Consider the following 21964-nt stretch of genomic DNA (forward strand, 5'->3'; position numbering starts at 1 on the left):
TATTAGAGAACTGTTTTTCGGCTTAAGAGCTCTCTAACTGGTAGCTGCATTACACACTGCCCTGAAATGACCATTCTCTCCACAGAATACTCCAGCTCACTTAGGCAGTCAAACATCACCAGATAATGTAATGTGTAGGTGCCTCAGTAGTTATCCCCAGACTGGTCAGAGTGCTTGGTATATTAATTGTGCTTAATTGTAAGTAGGTTGTGGGCATTAACTGGGGTATTCACTTGACCTGCTAATAAACACAGATTAGAACTGGGGTTGCTTGTAATATGCAACTCTGTGAATAAATATAAAAGTGTGTAAAGATTGGCTCCAGTTTTATCCTTTGCTAACTGGTTTTCTGGAATAGAACACTTAGCACACATTCAAGTGATCGCATGGAAACCCTTATCTGCAAATATGAGTTTTATTTGTAAGCAGGCTCTGTGAGAGAAGTGAAGTGAACTTCATGAGAATGGCTAGAGTTGGAAGCTAAAAATTTCACTTAATTGATATTTTTACCAGATTAAAGCAATATTTCATAACAAAACTTCAGTCAGAACTAAAACTGAACAGCGAGAACATCAAAACTCTAAGGCCTGGATTTTTAACAATCCGTACCTGCCGGGAGTGGGGTGAGAACGTCGGGTTGGTAATTTGGGATTCCCTTGCACGCTGCGGAGTTTCACGTGTGATATCATCATCCGGAAGCCAGACTAATTGACAGGCTTAGCTTCCAATTGGATGGGGAACAAGGCAGTGGAGGCCATGGGACAAGGTAATTTCATGCTCAGAGGCCTCGGATGGATATTGGAGGTTGTTGTTTGGCGGGGGATGAATATCAGAGGTCTGGGGAGGGGCAGCTGGTTAGAGGTCAGTGGGGGTGAGAGGTCTGTTGAGGGGGGGCGGGGGTAGGGGGGAAATTGGAGGCCTGTTGGGGAAGGCTAGGAAGAGGTACCCGATCACGGTGGTTGCCCAAACAGGGGTGCTAAGGCACTCACCTCCCGGACCTGGCAGCCAGATTTCCAGAAGTCTGGGAAACAAAACCATCTATAGCTGAAAGTCAAAAAAACTGAATAATAATGAGGCTCGCAGCCTCAATATCATAAAATGCCAACCTGCCTCCTTGGAGCAGATTGTTTTCCTACCCACCTTCCCGCCTCCGTTAAAACTGGAAGTGGGTGGGATAGATGTTGGTTTGGGTCAGCATTCTGATTTTAAATACTTTAAACCCCCCATCCTCTATCCCCCAACCAAACCATCTGTTTTTTTGGCTAAAATTCCCCTCTAAGAGACTGTATGAGGAACTAGCTGGTGTACACTCTTAATGGTATATCAATTGTGTTTAATTATATTCAGGTGGAGGGCATTAATTGGGTTTTCACTTGAGCATATATTAAGGAGACCCTTACTGAAACTGTGGGGTAGTTGAGTTAAAAGCTTGTAATGTTTAATTCTGTAAATTAATGTTAGACTGAGTAAAGACTGGCTCCAGTATCATCCTTCGCCAACTGGCTTTCTGGATTAGAACATCCACATCAAGAGTATGGTGTAAGATCTGTAGCAGTTGCAATTTCAAAAGTCTTTTTCTGTATAACATTTTCTAGCTTCTTCCCTTCTCCTCTTACTGATCTTCCCCGTAGCAACTATTGCTCCTAGCCAAGAGGGGAGATAGGCAGAGAAGATAAGGATTTGCTACATAACCAGCCACAGCGAGATAGGCAACCTGTTGGCCAGAGCAAACTGTGTCACAGATATACTTTTTCACTCTTTGGTAATATCCTCTCCATGGTGATATGTCTAAGATCAAGGATCAGCATCTGGGAAATCAGACACAAACTAATACTGTACATCTTTTAAAACTAATAAGCAAATTAACATGCAGAAGAAGGAACTTGCATTTATGTAGCACCTTTCACAAACTCACAAAGTGCTTAACAGCCAATTAGGTCATTTTGAACTATATTCACTGTTGTAATGTGGGGAAACACATCAGCCAATTTGCATACAGCAAGATCCCACAAACAGCAATGAGATGATAATCTGTTTTCCTGATGTTGTTTGTGGGATAAACATTGGCCAGGTCACTGGAAGAGCTACCCCACTCTTCACTGAAAAAGTGTCATGGGATCTTTTACCTGAGAGAGCAGGTTTAATGTTTCATCCAAACAATGTCACAAGACTGGCAGCCTAGATGTTGTGCTCAAGTCGCTGAAATATCACTTCAACACAAGACTTTCTGCTTCAGAGGCAAGAGTGCTTCCACTGAACAATGGAAAAAGTGGGAGGATAAATATAATGTGACCATTACCTTATTTTGAAAATAGCAAAAATGCCACTCTGATCCTCAAAAGGATCAGACAGGCAAACATGGCCCATGGTTTATGCTAGCGATCAATGATGCAGTACACATGGCAAAAAAAAATCCCAGTTTATTTTAGGTATGTTCTGACAGAAAAAACCTCTAGGAATGGCTAAATGCAACCTACATCATTTTATAAAATAATGGATATCAAGAAGTAGGCTTTTAGCCCATCTTATTAACATTTGCATAGAACTGAATGCCATCTTTCAGCATGTCCTCGTAGAAATGACAATTAGCACAAAACACAGTATAGATTTTTTTTAAAATCCTGATTTGGAATTATATCACCACTCCTTCACTGTCACGGGATCAAAATCCTGGGGAAGATGGTGGCGTAGTGGTAATGTCACCGGACTAGTAATCCAGAGGCCTGGGCTAACCCCTGAGGACAGGGGTTCAAATCCCACCTCAGCACCTGGTTGAATTTAAATTCAATTAATTAAAATCTGGAATTGTGAGTTAGTTTCAGTAACGGTGCCATGAAACTATCAATTTTTGTAAAAACCCATCGGGTTCACTAATGTCCTTTAGGGAAGGAGATCTAACACCCTTACCTGGTCCGGCCTACATGTGACTGACTCTTAACTGCCCTCTGAAATGGCCCAGCAAGCCACTCAGTCAAGGACAATTTGGCAACAAATGTTGGCCTTGCCAGCGACGCCCACATCCCAAGAATTTTTTTTTTTTAACTCCCCAGCTGTGGGTGTATCTACACCACAAGGACTGCAGCGGTTCAAGGCAGCGGCTCACCACCACCTTCGCGAGGTCAATCAGGGATCGGCAACAAATGCTTGCCTTGCCAATGACACTCACATCCCATTATCATGCCCATATCATATTCCTACTTTAAAGATACGAACTTTATTCAAGGTGGGCTCTTTAAAATTGACTTCACCTTTATAAAAAAAGATGGCTGCCAAAGGAGAGACGACCTGGCCTATGTATTCAAACATTGCCTCACTGTCTGTTAAGGCCAAACAGATACATTTCAGGCTAAGAGGTGACAATTACACCCATCCTGAAATCACCAAGAGACATTCCTGAATTAAATGGGTTCTTCTGAAACAAAGGTGTGAAGTAGCAACATCATAACTGGATTAAATGAATTATACTCATCCAGACATTAATGGATGGCCATGGATTCCACATCTTGATCCATCGTGTGGTCACAACAGGGGAGATCACAAGAACATCACAGAAAAGCAATTCAGCTGAGAGCTGTGGAAAGAAGCCCAGCCAGGCAAGGAAGATGCTCTGCTGCTAATTCTACACTTCAAATTGGTGCAGCAGTGAACTGAAAGTGACCGACCACCTCCAATCTGAAATCTTAACCACCAGGAATCGACAACGCCTCAACAAGTCAAGACTACAAATAACCCAGGCCTGCACCTTTAAAAGAGACTGTTCTATTTAGAAGAATCAACGTGGTTTATGGTAAATCTGAATACCTACCACACTTTGAATCCTTCCCTTTGCCTTCTATTTATCTTCTCTTGAGAGAGCTTGCGAGAGAGTGAATGTGTGTGTGAGTAGCGTTGTGAACATTTTGGGGAATGATTATTGTTCAATAAATAGTTAATCATCTGTTTTTAAACCTTAAAGAAAACCTGTCACTGTCTGTTTATCTGGCGAGTAAAATCCTCAAGGGCTAACTCATCATTTTGAGAAAACATGATTGCTGTCAGTTGGGAGGTGAACAGTGGAAACCACCCAAATCCTTTATCACCTGTCCGAAACACCAAGAAAGAATAAAAAAAGCTACAATCTTTTTGGTAGTACCTACTACTAATGAATTGAACAACATTCAAGAATTGGCTTGTAATGTTGGTACTTCTCAAACCGATCATAAATAAAAATGAGAATTCCAATGTAGATGAGTTCGCAGTGCTCAGGCCTCATTGCACCAGTCCAACTTGTTCCTAACATAAGCAATTAATGGCAATGGAGAGCCCTTACGACTTAAATGCAAGTAGCACATTCTAAAGCACAAATATAATGCACATTTTAATTTATTTTATACTCTCTGCTGTAAAGCTAGTAGCTTTATGCCAGATCTGAACCACTACATCTATTAGCCTTACAAAATACTAGATAAGCTCTAACCATGAATAACTGGTCTGAATTTAAAGAAATTCAGTAACGGGGGTTACATTTTCATTCCCAGCCACCTTCTGTATTCTAAGAAGCACCATTTTAGTAAAGTATTTATTGTGGTGAAGCATTTTCACAAACTGCCACTTCATCATACTAGTCACCTCAATAAAAATGCCAGACTATTAGAATTAAAATTCTGTAGATGTAAAAATCAAAAGAAGCTTTTCTGTCCTGTAGCGAGTGATGAAGCACTGCACTGACATGCTACAGGGTGGTGAGATGATCTCACCTGAACCCAGAGTTCATAGTGAGACAAATAGACAGAGAAAGACTGCTTTGCAACAGGAAACCATCTGTGGAGAAGGGAAAGGTTGGATAAAAATAACATACTGATGAACCAGTATGGTGAAACAAACAAACTTATAATTATGGCAACTGTGGAGAAATCAACAGCTCAGACTGCCCCCTTTCAATTGGAGAAGTGTAGGAGACAACATAAAAGTAGTAATGACTAGGTGATGCAAGTTGAGGTAAAGCCTGACTATTGGAGTAAGTTTGAGTAGGAAACAGAGTAATTAATCTAGGTTTCAACAGAGTGGAGGAACAGCAGACAGAAGGAGATACTTACAGTTTAGGAGAAACAAGGGAGGAAAATTCAGAGAAGCTTTACCAAGGACATATCAACAGAAATGAGAGGGTGAAAGAAAAAAAAAGAGAAAATAGGAGAGCACAAGAAAAGAGAAAAAAGGAGAGAGAGAGAGAGAGAGAGAAAGAGATTCCAAATAAGACAAGCTTTTCCTTTGAAAATTGAGAGAAGATTAAAAGATCTGTTACAGATATTATGTATTATACAAGCCTCGGGAAGGGAAGAGGAGAGGGGAAAAGCAGATAGGATATATTTCCTTTCCATTCAAAGATAGAGATATGTTAACAACCACATATGGATCTGTGATTCAAAACACACAACTGGCATAAACCAATAAAGCAGTGCATGGACAAGCACAAATAACAAACCTTTCCAAATGGTGTATCTACACATTTCTCAGTCTTTTCCTCCAAAATGTCCAGGTCACCCAGTCCTGACCCACCAATAATTCCAATCTGTAATCCAATAAAACAGAAAGTTAAAATGTAAACATATGCTGTTAATTATACAGGTACCATCAGTTGACAAGACTTTTCAATGATATGCTCAGGTACACTCAGGATAATTTCAGGGTCTGGAAAATTTCAACCAAATCTATGTATCAACTTATTAATGCATCAATTGTGGGACCAAGACCAAGTCAGTTAACACCTCCACAAAGCAATTGACTGACAGCCTGTTCTCAATACTCATCACTTTTATACATTCCATTTTATACATCTTAAAACTCCTCCATTAAAGGACATCGCAATTTCAGATGGTGTAGAAATTCAGCTGGACTGAACATGATGTGACATCCTGAGGTCATGAAAGCACTATATAAAAGAAAGACTTGCATTTATCTTTTTAGTTCCAATAGATTGCAATGGATTCAGTAGTCAGCAGTTGAAAGGTGAGAGAAGTACCTTAGCAGTTTTGAACAATAATGGATGTTATGATTCAGTTATTCACCTTTTATTCATAATTGCAACAGCTTGATGAGATCAATCTAGCACCAGTCATCACCAACTTTAATATATATGGTTATATATTGCTGCTATAACTGGCAATGATCCAAATAATCAATCCTTAGGAACACTGGAATAACTTAAGTCAGGGAGCAGAAGTACACAGAAACCCCCGCATGAAACTATACCAAGGTACAATCGTAAGCAGTGGTCAAATCTGGGTTTTTGCAGTATACATGCACTCAGATTTTGCCAGCAGTGTAAATCTGCAGTTGCAAAAAATATGCAACAAACTAGGATTTATAAAGTGCCTTTCATGCCCTCAAGGCATCCCAAAGTGCTTTACAGCAATGGACTGCTTTTGCAGTTTAGTCACTGTACCTTTGTAGACATCAGCAGCCAATTTGCATACAGCAAGGTTCCACAAACAATGAGATGAATGACCAGTCAATCTGTTTTTGATGGTGTTAGCTGAGGAGTTAACATTGGCCAGAATATCAGGAGAATTTCTTTGGATAGTGCCATAAAATCTTTAATTTTCACTAGAGAGGGATTAACATTTCATCTGCAGGATGGCAAGATCTGACAGTAATTCTCCCTCAGTACTGTACTGAAGTGTGAACCTAAATTGTGTGCTCAAGTCCTGTACTGAATTTAAGACCTTCTGATTCAGCAGCAAGATTTCTCTACTTGCCCAAGCCAAAGAGGACGGAGACACCATGCAGAGATAACTACGTGTTTGGATCTTAAGATTCTTTTCAGCGTAGCGCCCATTGTAGTGCATCTGTGGCCTACATAAGAAAAATAAACTTGCATTTATATAGTGCCTTTCATGACCACAGGATGTCCCAAAGCACTTTACAGTCAGTGAAGTACTTTTGAGGTGTAGTCACTATTGGAATGTAGGAAACCTGCACAGCAAACAGCCACAAATAGCATTTAATATAGAATGTGATAATGATCAGATAATCTGTTATGGTGATGTTGATTGAGATATAAATATTGGCCATGATACCACGATTCTCTGCTATTCTTTGAAATAGTTCCAGCAACCCCGTGCATCTTCAACCACACTGAAGAATGCTCACTGAGCCATACAGGGCCTGATTTTGCTTCTGGGGGTGAGAAAAGGATGCCGGAACTATTTCCGGGTCCTGATCCTGCCCCAGGAGGAAGCAGTCACAGCCTCCCTCCGCGATTTTCACAGGGGCGGGTTACTAATTGGTGAGGGGGCAGGTTATGCGGCCAATTAGCAACTGTGGGGGCGGGTCTTAAAGAATGCAGGCCTGACTTAAAGCCACCAGGGCAGCCATTACAGTGGCTATCATTTCAGTGCATAGTTGCTGGATTAAAGATGGAGCAGGAGGGGCCTGGAACCCGGAGAAGGCGGCCCCTTGTTTTGCGTTTGCAGACCTTAAGGCATCCTCGAGGAGAGGAGGGAGGTCCTCTTCCTGGAGGGTGGCAAGTTGAGTGCAATGCCGAACCCTCAGGACAAGCCTCTGGGTATACAACCTCCAGCAGACACTCCAGCTGAGGCGCCCGAGACCGCATGATGCACCTGAACATGGGAGGAATGTGTGCCCATGGTACCTCAACAAAGTTCAGAGCCATAGTACTACTGAGGACCCGCCAACAGTGAGACATGCAGTTTATGTATGAGGCAGTAAGGGTAGCCAGAGGCCAGCAATGCCCTATCTCTCTCCTTTTTGTCATTGCAAGAAACAGATACCAGCTGGAATAAGCCCCACATAATGATAATGGCAGAATGATTAAATCACTGGAAGGTTGCACTAGGCATTACAGCGCATCTATTGTACAGGATTGCAACACTACTTCAGGAATGAAATCGCAGAGATCTGGCAGCTGTCGAGATTTCTTTCAAGTGTGATTCATACTTGCAGTATGAACAAACTTTCATGGTGCAAAAACAAAATAAAGATGACACTAAACTTATGACAAGCAATTACAGCATTTCTAATACATTGAGAATTCATAGTGGAATATCAGTTGCAAGAATATGTGCTCAAGGTTATTTAAGATTAACTCAGCATCAATCTTGTGCCCCAATCGTAGAAACCCCCCCCAACCACACCCTGTCCACACACGGAAACAATCAACAGTAACTAGCTGCGTACCAGTTCAAGTTATGCCACTCATAACAGCACTATCAATTTCATTATCCTTTCATCTCTGACACATAATCCTGGAAATTACATTACTTTGACAAGGGCATTTTATTTTATAACTGGTGATATTTCTCTGTTTAAATTCCACTCTTTCCTATTTCATGTAAAAAAAAAATTGAAGTGTTTGTAAAGGATACGTCAATTCGAATTTCCATTCTACAGTAATATACCCTGAAATTCTGTGGTGGTATAAACCTGCTCTAGACCTTGCTTCACAAACCAAAGCATAAGTTTTCAAACTCGGGATCACAGGTCATCTGTCCGACTGCGGCCATGGAAACCACACACCACCAGTGCAGAGTGTCAAGCATTTTCTATTCTAAATTCTTTCTGCATTTGTTCATTTACTAGCATGTTCTAAACAACATTTCTTTTGCAAGAATACCATTGTTTCTCTTATTAACTGGCACCACTCTTATGATATTAGGACGAGGAGGCCCTCAGGAATGGTTCACCTGCCTAGGATTTCAAAAACCACTGGCCTACAGCTATGGTAAAACATTAGCCCTACATGAAATTATAGCTGGACACAGCTCTACCAGTTATTAGAAAGGGACAATTCCATAGCCAGGCTTCAAAATGGTTTGTGCTATTACTGCCCGCATGCACCACACCTGCACTAGTTAGGTGGCAACTCAAGCACACCAGGTTCTGCAGAATTTGTATAATTTGCATAAATTACCTTATCCCTGTTTATGCAAATTATACAAATTCTGCAGAACCTGGTGTGCTTGAGTTGCCACCTAACTATATTACCTTATCCCTGTTTGGTTTTCCCAGACAGGGAGAACTCACAAGCAGTGTGCAACACTCTTAAAGCGGTGATAAATTCTTAAGGGAAAGCATTTTTTTTGGCAGGCTAACAAGATAGTTGGAGGCGCATCTGGAGTCGCTGTGTTCAATGGAGAGCCTGGAGATTTTTCTGGAGGAGGTAGCACTGAAGAACGCAGCAGTTTTCAAAGTAGAGTTAGTGCATAACAAGCAAGCTGGATCTAGCCAGTCATTTGAATGCTTTCCCCTCAGTACATCCCTCAGGAGAACAAATGAGCAAGTAGTTCTCCAGGGCTGTGCACTCAAAGCAAAGGAACGGCTGGATGATGCGTGCATAAGTTCACAGTATGCTGCCGCGTCTGCATTATAGCCTGTAAAGTACTGGCAATCCTTGGAAATGATACTACTAGAGTTGTTACAAAAAAAGTCAAGGACAAGAGATGATTATTCAGCCTACTGAAGCTCATCTTGTAATTAGTTCTTTATGTTGTCTGATGCAACATAAACGAGATGCATGGAGTCTAGTTGGTTGAAGATCTCAAACAGGTTTATTACAGGTAAATTTACAGTACAGAGCTAACTATTTACAGAACCTTCCTCTAGGTGTTACAGTTGCAGGGTGACGCTGGCTTTGAGTCACATGACTGTTCTGGTACTTATCCCATTAGCATACTAAGATCAAAAAGTGACATCACTCTTCAAGGCAATCATACAACACATCTCCCATAGAATGGTTACAGCACAGAGGAGGCTGTTTAGCTCATCAAGTCCATGTTGGCTCTCTGCAAGAGCAATTTAGCTCATCTCACTCCCCTGCCCTTTCCCCATATCCCTACAAAATTCTCTTTCTTCAGGTGCATATGCAATTCCCTTTGACAAGTCATGATTGAATCTGCCTCCACCACACTCTCAAGCAGTACATTCCAGATCCTAACCATTTTCCAAATTCACCCATTGCATCATGTAGCCTCATTGCGAAGATCTCATCCATTTTTGTCTCCACTATCCCTCTCAGCAGTTGATACCAAACAATCTCTTTGTGCTAAGAAATTATTCCTATATTTTTTTTAAAAATATATCTCAATTTAAAATTTACTTTGATCTTGCTTTCCTGGCTTAACTTAACCTATTATTCTGCTTTTGCAAAACAATTGCTGAGCACAGATTCCTCATTCTCTTTACCGGTCATTCATTTTGCAAAATTCATTCCTAGATTCAACCACTGCAAAAGAAAGCCACACTATCATCAAAGCTGTGTCAGCACACGACACACAGTCAGTCACAAGATACATCAGATCACATTGGTCGACAGTGATAATTAGATATTTCTTTCAAGGTATAAGAATTGTGAAGACAGCCTTCTGACAATGGATGGATGTAACATTGCCAATTCTGAACCCTTTTTCAGAACACCAAATTCTCTTCTCAACTCTTCTTGCAAAAGTAGAATAGGAAAAGTCAATCGGTCAGCTAAAAAAAAGACTTGCATTTACATAGCACCTTTCATGACTTCAGAAAGTCCCAAATTGTTTTACAGCCAATTTAGTACTTTGTTTGAAGGGCAGCCACAGTTATAATACAAAAAACGCAGCTGGCAATTTTCACACAGCTAGCTCCCACAAACAGCAATATGATGGTCGATGGGCATAATTCGGAACTAAGCAGAGTAAGAGAAACATCACACTCTGAACAATCTTCCATGGGCATCATACATGTTCCAGCTGGTAACTAAAGGTCCCAATGGTTTGGAATGGCTTTGACATGTTAGTCGATATCTAATGTTATTTCCACAGCAGTACTAAATGAAAGGCAGAATATCAATAGCGCCAGCAGGGCTGTATTACAGGTACACATACAATTCTGAATTTCAACATGGATCTACAACTGTAACCCTAGAAAAGAAATAGCTCATATTTATACATACTTTTATATACGTATTAATGACAGTTTCTCGCCCTTTTTAATTGTTTAGCCAGCGTTAAGTTGTGTTTAAGAGCCATAGAAATAAAAATCAGTTGGCGGAATACCCAACATATTTATGACGAACACACAGCCTCGCTATTTGCCTAATTGAAAAAACAAGTTCTAAAAGTAAGTGCGTATCTATCGCCCCCGTGTGGTCAGAAAAGGATTCTTCCTCAACCTTTATAAAAAGTAGTAATCGAGAAAATGGCCGCCACTGAAACCGTTAGAAAATGGAGCCAGTCGTGACGAAATCAGATCAGTGGCAAGGTCAATCCTGCACGAATGACCGACTACATTTATCTCTTTAATGTTCAGTTTTAACACCTATACATACTCAAAGAAGTACAGTATTTCACCATACTCAATAAGTATGCAGTTTTGCAGCTACCTCGGGGCAAGGAGATCAATTCTGAAAATTGAGCTCCATTGTCATGAAATAGAACAGAATGAAAGATCAATCGACTATGTAATGAATGTATTCAAAATATAACTGCAATGTGGTGGTACAGTTGGTCGAAGTACTAACATAACAGAGCAATGGGTCGCTACTTTTGCAAGGACAATTTCAGACATGCCAACTTGAGGAAGATGCTGACTGGAGGCCTGTGGCTTTCCCACTGTGAGGGGGAGAGAGCGGAAAAGAGATTGGACCATTCTTATGCGCCCCTTAGTGGCTTGTTCAAGAATAGCATACCATAGCCCAGGAATTGGTTGGCTGTTTTTTGAATCCAAGCCTTAGAAATTGAAGGAAAAGATTTTTTTCTCTATTTCCACAATTCCCTAATCAATTGGAAGCAGCCAATTTGTGATCAAATTACATCCAACATAATTAGCAATGCCATCACTGAGCATGAAGCAGTGCACGCACATACTGAGGGTTCAAAAAAAATTTCGTCTTCAAAAACAAAATACTGCGGATGCTGGAAATCTGAAACAAAAATAGAAAATGCTGGAAATACTCAGCAGGTCAGGCAGCATCTGTGGAGAGAGCAATAGAGTTAACGTTTCAGGTCTGTGTGAACTTTCATCAGAACTGTAAAAAGTTAATAGGTTTTGAGCAAGTGAAAGGGCGCAGTGGTTGGGGGTGGGATGAATTACAAAAGGGAAGGTGGAGGGCAGGAGAGATTAAATGACAAAAGGTTTCATGGTACAAAGCCAAGGGGACTGGTAATGGGACAAGTAAAGAAACAAAAGATGTGTCTGGTTGAGGTGTAAATGGCAGGATAGCAGCTGTCCAAACACAAAGTAAAGGGATTAAAAAAGGAACGGGGGAACGCGGTTCCAGCAAAAAAAAACATGAAAAAAGAAAAAATGGGAGCAGAGGTTATGATCTTAAATTACTGAACTCAACGTCAAGTTCAGAAGGCTGTAAAGTGCCCATTCGAAAGATGAGGTGCTGCTACTTCAACTTGCATTGAGCTTTATTGGAACACTGTAGCAGGCCACGGACTGAAAGGTCAGAGTGGGAGCAAGGTGGAGAGCTGAAATGACAAGCGACAGGAAGCTTGGCGTCACGCTTACGAACTGAATGAAGGTGTTCTGCAAAGGGGTCACCCAGTCTGCTTATAGTCTCCCCAGTGTAGTGGAGACCACATGTGAGCAGCAAATACAGTATACTAAATTGAAAGAATTACTAGTAAATCTCTGTTGCACTTGGAAGGATTATTTGGGGCCCTGGAAAGGAGGTAAAAGGGTAGGTGTTGCATCTCCTGCATTTGCATGGAATGGTGCCGTTGGAAAGGGGGGAGGTGTTGGTGGTGATTAAAGAATGGACCTGGGTGCCACAGAGGGAACAGTCCCTTCTAAATGCTGAAAGGGGAGGGGACAATGTGTTTGGTGGTGGCATCACGCTGGAGGTGGCGGAAATGGCAGAGGATGATCCGTTGAATATGGAGGCTGGTGGGTGGAAGGTGAGGATGAAGGGAACCCCTTCACCGTTCTGGGAGGGAGGGGAAGGGGTGAGAGCAGGAGTGTGTGAAATAGATCGGACACAGTTGACCACAGTGGGGAGGGAATCCTCGGTTGAAGGAAAAAAAAGACATATTGGAAGCACTAGTGTGGAAGTTTGCATCATCTGAATAGATGCGACAGAGACAGAGAAACTGGGAGAATGGAATGGAGTACTTGCAGGAAGTTGGGCATGAGGAAGTGTGGTCCAGGTAGTTATGGGAGTCAGTGGGCTTATAGTGAACATTGGTTGATAGCTTATCCCAAGAAATAGAGACAGAGAAGTCAAGGAAGGGAAGAGTCGGAGATGGACCATGTGAAGGTGAGAGAAGGGTGAAAATTGGAAACGAAGTCAATGAAATTTTCCAGTTCAGGGTGAGAGCAGGAAGTGGCAGTGATACAGTCATCAATGTACTAGAAGAAGGGGTGAGGGAGGGGGCCTGAGTAGGACTGGAAGAAATAATGTTCCATGTATCCCACAAAAAAGGTAGGAATAGCGAGGACCATGCAGGTACCCATAGCAACATGGGTGAAGGAAGTGATTGGAGTTGAAGAAGAAGTTGTTCAGTCAGATGGTGGAGGGTGGTAGTGGATGGGGACTGGTTGGGCCACTGTTCATGGAAGAAGCGGAGAACTCTCCGACCGTCCTGGTGGGGGATGGACGTCCATAGTGAATAGGAGATGGCGAGGGCCAGAAAACTGTAAACTGTTGAAGTGACAGAGAGCAGCGGAAGAGTCACAGATGTAGGTGGGAAGAGACTGGACAAGTGGAGTAAAAATTGTGTCGAGATAGGAAGAAATCAGTTCAGTGGGGCAAGAACGAGCTGAAACAATGGGTCTACCAGGGCAGTCTTATTTGTGGATTTTGGGAAGGAAGTACAAGCGGGCTGTATGGGATTGGGGAACAATGAGGTTGGAGGCCGTGTAGGGAAGATCTCCAGAGGAGATGAGATCAGTGACAGTCCTGGCCTGATGTTTGGTAGTGGGTCATGGTCCAGGGAGAAGTAGGAGGAAGTGTCAGAGAGTTGCATTTGGCCTCTGATATGCAGAGGTTAGTATGCCAGACAACAATAATGGCTGGTTTGATAATAATGTTAGGGTTGAACCTGAGAGAACAGAGTGCTGCAAGTTCAGAGGGAGACAGGTTAGAGTGAGTGAGGGGAGCAAAGAAATTGAGACGGCTGATGTCACATCGACAGTTCTCAATGAAACGATCGAGGGAGAGTAAGAGGCCAGACGGAGGAAGGGTCCAGGTAGATAGAAAATATTGGAGACAAGTAAAAATGTCCGCTAAGTGGGAGGATGGCTCTTGGCCAAAGAAGTGGGCGCACAGGCAGATGCGACAGATGAAGAGCTCAGCATTCTGCTGAGCTCGAAATTCACAGAGGTGGGGGAGAAAGGGGATGAAGTTGAGTCCTTTGCTGAGGACAGATCGCTCAGAGTCAGAGAGGGAAAGGTTAGAGGGTATTGTGAATACATGGCAAGGGGGGAGCTTGAAAGAAGAGATGGCATCAGAGGGAAGGGAAGAGGAATCACAGAAGTGTTACAGTGCAGGAGGCCATTGAGCCCATCATGTCCGCACTGGCTCTCTGAACGAGCATTTCACTCAGTTCCATTCCCCCGCCTTCTCCCGTAACCCTGCACATACATTCTTTTCATAGAACAGTCTAATTCCCTTTTGAATGCTTCAATCAAACCTGCCTCCACCACACTCTCAGGCAGTGCATTCCAGACCTTAACCACTCGCTGCATGAAAAACTTTTTCTTCGTGTCACTTTTGCTTCTCTTACCAAATACTTTAAACCTGTGCCCTCTCGTTCCCGATCCTTTCATGAGTGGGAACTGTTTCTCTCTATCTACTCTCTCCAGACCCTTCATGATTTTGAATACCTCTATCAAATCACCTCTCAGCCTTCTCTTCTCCAAGGAAAACAGTCCTAACTTCGCCAATCTATCTTCATAACTGAATTGGCTAAGAATTTTCAAAAGAACATAAAAGGGTAAGGGCAGGGAAATGGGATTAGAATGAACACCTCCAGGTGAATAGCAGGCAAATTGATTGCATTCTGTGCTGTAATTTTTATGGTTCTAAGCATTCAACGCTGACTTTGGAAGAAGTGAAGATGGTGTCAGGGACATGGGCAGATGAGATGAGTGGCAGAAAATATGGAAAAGGAACTGCAGGAATAGAAATAGATTGAAGTGAGATGTGGAGATGAGGTTGCTGCAACAGTTTGAGAAAGCAACGTAGTGGAAAGTGAGATCAGTTGGGTTGGCCTCAGTGAGAGGTAAGGAGACATTAATGGTGACCTACCTTTCAATCAGGCCAAAGGTATCATTGTGCTCCTCCAAGATGAGATTATAAATGGAGAGGGAGAGAGAGCAAACACTTAATTGGATCATGCAGAGAGAGAGGATAGCTGGAGGTTTGTTCGAGGGACCAGGGATACAACGGAAGTTTCACGTAGGCAGTCAAATAGGGTATTGGAGGAGGAAAATGTAAGGAGGAAGTGGTTCGGGAAATATGCTTCACAGGTGCAAGCTGGGCAGGAGATACACCAGCAAAGTACATTGAAGCAACTAGTAGAGCCAGCAGTATGTGCCTCCATGGAGTCTGCTTGGGATGGCCAGATTGTAGCAGAGGGAGGCTGCAAACCATAGGAGAGACGATAGCCTTCGGTGGTGGAGGGAAAGAAGTTAGGAGGAAAATACTCTGCAGAAGATGAAAAAGGTCTTCACCAGAAGGATCTAGAGAGGGGTTGGTACCCATGAGTTGTTGCAGCCCTTTTACCTCCTTCCGTCTCACTGTCTAGGGCCCCAAACACACCTTTCAAGTGAAAGAGCGATTTACTTGTACTTCTTTCAATTTAGTATACTGTATTCACTGCTCGCAATGTGGTCTCCTCTACACTGGGGAGACTAAACATAGACTGGGTGACTGCTTTGCAGTACAGCTCCGGTCAGTCTGCAAGCACGACCCCGAGCTTCCTGTCACTTCAATTCTCCATCTTGTTCCCACTCTGACCTTTCTGTCCTTGATCTGCTACAGTGTTCCAATCAAGCTCAATGCAAGCTAGAGGAACAGCACCTCATCTTTCCACTGGCACCTTACAGCCATCCACACTCAGCAATGAATTCAATCATGTTAGATCATCGCCTCTACCCCCATTTTTTCCTTTTCTTTTCCCTTTTTTTTTTACTGGTTCGTTTCCTCCACCCCCACTTCTTTCTTTATCCCTTTACTTTGTTTTTGGACGGCTGCTATCCTGCTATTTCCACCTTATCTAGACGCATCTTTTGTTTCTTTACTTGTCTCACTACCAGTCCCCTTGGCTTTGTACCATGAAACCTTTTGTCATTTAATCTCTCCTGCCCTCCACACACCTTCCCTTTTGTTGTTCTTTCCCCTTTCACTTGCTCAAAACCTATTACATTTCTAATTTTTGCCAGTTCTGATGAAAGGTCACACAGACCTGAAACATTAAATCTGTTTTTCTCTCCACAAATGCTGCCTGACCTGCCGAGTATTCCCAGCATTTTCTGTTTTTGTTTCATATTTTCCTTCTTTCCCTATACACTACTTTCCGACCCTCTACTCTCCAAAATACACATCACGACAAATGAGTGAAATTGCAGTTAGCTGTATCAACTTATGTTTTATCTGATTCTAACACGCGAAGTAGTTTTCCCCAAAACCCTTGCCCACATCGATTTGCTAAGCATAGAAAATTTTAAAAATAGATGTTACCAAGTTTTTTTCAAAATATTCTCACCTTTAACACCAACAAAGGTGTAACACAGGTTTGCATTTTACAATCAGATAAAACATTAAGTTGATATAGTTGCTGTAATTTCACCCATTTTTCATAAAGGTCAAATGGTTGCACAACTATCGTAAGGGGTGCAGATAGGCGTTTCTGTGGCCACAAACGAGACTCCAGGATGGTACATTGCCTCCCTGGTGCTTGGGTCAAGGATGTCTCGGAGTGGCTGCAGGACATTCTGAAAGGGGAAGGTGAGCAGCCAGAGGTCGTGGTCCATATTGGTACTAACGACATAGGCAGGAAGAGAGATGAGGTCCTGCAACAAGAATTGAGGGAGTGAGGCAGAAGGTTAAAAAGCAGGACCTCTAGGCTTGTAATCTCAAGATTACTCCCTGTGCCACATGCTAATGAGGATAGGAATAGGAGGATAAGGCAAATGAATGTGTGGCTGAAGAGCTGGTGTAGGCGGGAGGGCTTCAGCTACTTGGATCATTGGGATCTCTTCTGGTGTAGAGGTGACCTGTACAAGAAGGACGGGTTGCATCTAAACTGGAGGGGCACCAATATCCTTGCGGGGAGGTTTGCAAGTACTAATCGGGAGGGTTTAAACCTGTCTGGCAGGGGGGTGGGACCCAAAGTAGTAGTCTCTCTGATGATATAGTTGAGGCAAATTTAGAGGTTAAAGCAAGCAAGTCCAGTAGGCAGGCTGTGCAGGGGCAGGACAGGCAGCGTGGAAGGTCTGATAGGCTAAACTGAGTTTACTTTAATGCAAGAAGCCTTACAGGTAAGGCAGATGAACTCAGAGCATGGATCGGTACATGGGATTGTGATATTCTAGCTATTACGGAAACGTGTTTGAGGGATGGGCAGGACTGGCAGCTCAATGTTCCGGGGTGAGAGGGAGGAGGTTTAAAGGGGATCAAAGGGGTAAATTTTTCACACAAAGAATAGTGGGTATCTGGAATGAGCTGCCTGAGGAGGTGGTGGAGGCAGGAACAGTAGCAACATTTAAGAGGCATCTGGACAAGTACTTGAATGAGCAAGGCATAGAGGGGTATGGAATTAATGCAGGCAGGTGGGATTAGTATAGATAGGCATTATGGTCGGCATGGACGCGGTGGGCCAAAGGGCCTGTTTCTATGCTGTACGACTCTATGAGTCACTACTCGACCAGTCACCTTCACAACTTAGACCCCAGCATAGCAGCAGTAGCCAAACAAAGAGGAGGCATCACTGTCTGACATCAAGTTAAAATTTCCACCAGCTTAACATTGTGAGGACAAAGCCACCATTTATACCCCCACTATAAAAACTAACCCCCAGGCACTCACTCAGTCTGAACCAGATTGCAAAATCTTGGAAACCTGTTTAACTCAAAGCTAACCTCTCCAAACACTCACCTCCATCCCGACGACACCCCCACTACCACCCAAAGCCTTATTCATGCTTGTGTTTCTTCTCAACTCCATTTCTTCAATATCATCCTTGCTCGTCCATCAGCACCTATTGTCCATAAAACCCAATTTGTTAAATACCCTGAACCATGCTCAGTCTGACTCATCCATCAATACTGTCCTTGCCGCCCTACATTGGCTCCCTGTCCCCAACACTTTGAATATAAAAGCCTTGGTTTCATCTTCCACTCATTGTGTGACCTCTATCCTCATCACTGCAACTTCCTCTTGCTCTTTATTACCCACCACCTACTAATTCTCGCACTCACAGCTTTTGTGTTTCTCTCCTTCCCTTTGCCCCACCATTGAAGTCAGAGCTTTCGGCTACTCTCTGGAAGACTGTCCCTAAAGCCCTTTTTCCCTCCCCTTTAAAAACCTTCTCAAAACCCACCTTTTTAACCAATTTTCAATCACCTTCTCTAATGCTCCCACCATGGATTTGCACCCATTTCTTTATTCTTTTCATCTATTTTTTTTACCCTCTATTAAAGTAGTTTCTACTTGATGTAAATACAAGTTGTTGTTCTAGACATAGAAGACACTCTCATGCCCTCTATCACCATTTGATAGAATCCTGTAATCATCTAACTGGATGGCTTCAGCCTCCCTGGCAAACTCCTCCTTCAGTCCCATATGCTGCAAGGTAACCCGACAGACCTCTCCGTGACATATGTTTTTCTCCTGAGTCGAGAACCTCAGCTTTAATCATTTCTCTCATCATCAGACAGAATGAGGGAAAATATGACAGGAAGAAAATTAATTTTGCCATCTCCTTTCAAGGTTTCACGAAGAGTCTGGTCTATAATTGCCCTTCCAAGCATGTGGAACCTGTAACACCACCACCTTTAATTAGATCCACCAAAAAACTGAAAAGAAATCAGAAACATTCATCTAAATCTATGACTGCTTTAAACTCTTGCTGGTTAAAGTCACCAACATTTTTGACACCTGGAACCTCAAACCCAGAGTTAATCCACATCAACATTTGTTCCACCTCACACTGCACAGAGTAGAATAATGTCAGCAAGGATGACCTGTTTCAGTGTGCCAGCTGTATAGATTTTCTTCGGTCAGTCTCCTAGAGACCAATTTGAAGAAAGATTTCTTGTTTAATTCTCCTTTTCCCCCTCCAAATCTCCTGAATGGATTGATTAATAATGTAATAGTTTTGATACTCAAGTTACATAAATGGCCTGAATTTCTTGCAGAGGCCAACCTCTGCCTCAAGTTCTCCTACTTAACCTGACAGTAGATAACCTCTCTTTTACATATTGGCAATTAGTTTTTTTGACAACATTTGACTGGATTTGGCTTTCTAATTAAGAGACCTGGTTCTTATAGAGTATAGGTATCCAATGCTACCTTATTTTGCTTTCTATAACTCCCCACCCCACACTGCCACCACTGCTCCTGCTTCCAGTCTGGTTCCTTGTATTCCAAAAAGAGAGAAAATTTCCCCAAATAAAGGAGGAAAGAAACAGAAAGCTGAAAAGAAAACAGGAAAATGCAAGTTTAACAAAACAAGACAAATAGTTACGTGGAACTACATAGCATGTAGAGCACAGAAACAGACCATTCAGCCCAACTGGTCTATGCCAGCATTTATGCTCCATACGAGCCCCCTCTGTCCCTCTTCATCTAACCCTATCAGGACATACTTCTATTCCTTTCACCTTCATAGGCTTTTCTAGCTTCCCCTTACATGTATTTATAAATGACAGTTCCATACACCCTTGCAGTACATTATAGCAACAATGTTGTCACCTAGTCAACAGCTGTTAGAAACCTCTTTTTTGATGTTCCTCGCTTCTCTACTGACAACTGTGAGTTCATGTTGAAGGACAGTCCTTGACTGCCATCACTCTTCACTCCAGTAAGCCTGAACTGTGCATGTCAGCTGAACAAGATTGCGCACAAGAGACCCAAAACAAAAATAATAGCATACAGAATCAAGGGGAACGCGGCCACAATAATGAGAGATGTTCGTAGAACAGAAAACAAAGAGTAGTGTAAAAGAAAATTGCTTGGACTACCATAGAATCATAGAATGGTTACATAGCACAAAGGAGGCCATTTGGCCCATTGTGTCTGTGCCAGCTCTCTGCAAGAGCAACTCAGCTAATCCCACTCCCCTGCCCATTCCCAGAACCCTGCAAATTTTCTCCTTAGGTGCTTATCCAATCCCCTTTTGAAAGCCCCAATAGTATCTGCCCGTCTCCACCTCACTCTCAAAGTGCACTCCAGATCCTAACAACTCGCTATGGAAAAAAGTTTTTTTTCATGTCACGGCTGGTTCTTTAGCCAATTGCCTTAAATCGGTATCCTCTGGTTTGCGACCCTTCTACCAAATGGAACAACTCTGTCTAGAACCCTCATGATTTTGAGTACTTCTATCAAGTATCCTCTCACCTTTCTCTTCTCTAAGGAGAACAACTTCTCCAATCTATCCACATAACTCAAGTCTCTAATCCATGCAACAATTCTCAAATCTTTTCTGCACCCCCTCTAAAGCCTTTGCACCCTTCCTAGAGTACAGTGCCCAGAATTGGATGCAATACTCCAGTTGAGGCTGAACCAGCATTTTATAAAGGTTCATAACTTCCTTGCTTTTGTACTCTATACCTCTATAAAACCCAGGGATCCCATATGCCTTTTTAACCACTTTCACAACCTGCACTGTCACCTTCAAAAATTTGTGCATTATATAGCCCAAGGTCTCTCTGCTCCTGCATCCACTTTAGAATTGTAGCCATTATTTTGTGTTGCCTCTCCTCGTTCTTCCTATGAAAACGCACCACTTCACACTTCTCTGCATTAAATTTCATCTGTCACGTGTCTGCCCATCCCGCCAGCCTGCCTATGTCCTCTTGAAGTCTATTATCTTCCTCACAGTTCATAATACTTTCAAGTTTTGTGTCAATTGCAAATTTTGAAATTGTGCCCTGCATATCCAAGTCTAGGTCATTAATACAGATCAAAAAAAGCAGTGGTCCTAGTACCAAGCCCTGGAGAATGCCACAGTGTATCTTGCACCAGTCCAAAAAAGATTTCACCACCAAACTCTGTTTCCTGTCACTCAGCCAACTTTGTATCCATGCTGCCATTCTCCCTTTTATTCCGTGACTTCAACTTCGCTAGCAAGTCTATTACATGGCACTTTATCAAACACCTTTTGGAAGTCCATATAACCCACATCAACCATCTCTGTTAGCTCATCAAAAACTCAATCAAGTTAATTAAACATCATTTGCCTTGAACAAATCTATGCTGACTTCCCTAATTATCTGCACTTGTCCAAGTAACTGTCAATTTTGTCCCGGATTATCATCTCTAAAAACTTTACCATCACCGAGGTTAAACTGACTGGCCTGCAGTTGCTAGGCTTGTCCTTACACCTTTTATGAACAAGGGTGTAACATTTGTAATTTTCCACTCCTCGGGCACCACCCCTGTATCTAAGAAGGATTAGAATATTATGGTCAGTGGCTCGCAATTTCCATCCCCTTACTTCCCTCAGCATTCTCTGATGCACACATTCGGTTGTGGTGACATGAATTTTAAGTACAGCCAGCCTTTCTAATACCTCCTCTTCTTCAATTTTAAGCCCATTCAGCATCTCAACTACCTCCTCTTTCACTATGACTTTGGCCTGTCACAGAATTGTATTTATCTTCTCCTCAGATTAAAACAGTGTGTCTTTAAGACAGAGAGAGAAACTTTAGAATTTCTGAGGCACGGTGTGCCAGCTGTATTTTGTTATCTAGGCAACAGCAGGAGAGTGGTGAGGTCACATGGTATAATGTTTCAAACTGACTGTGCAAAAACTGGCCAAAACCA

At 42.5% G+C, this 21964-nt stretch overlaps 1 protein-coding gene across 1 annotated transcript in view; it reads right to left on the minus strand.

Moving 5' to 3' along the window:
• mtap (methylthioadenosine phosphorylase) overlaps nt 1-21964 on the minus strand; it is a 229590-nt gene that overhangs the window by 197091 nt on the left and 10535 nt on the right. Inside the window, exon 2 of the mRNA XM_068030256.1 lies at nt 5462-5548. Coding sequence (XP_067886357.1) covers nt 5462-5548 — 87 coding nt within the window. The remainder of the gene's footprint in view (nt 1-5461; nt 5549-21964) is intronic.

The sequence above is a fragment of the Heterodontus francisci genome, chromosome 4 (assembly GCF_036365525.1).
Source record: "Heterodontus francisci isolate sHetFra1 chromosome 4, sHetFra1.hap1, whole genome shotgun sequence".
NCBI classification, from domain to species: domain Eukaryota; kingdom Metazoa; phylum Chordata; class Chondrichthyes; order Heterodontiformes; family Heterodontidae; genus Heterodontus; species Heterodontus francisci.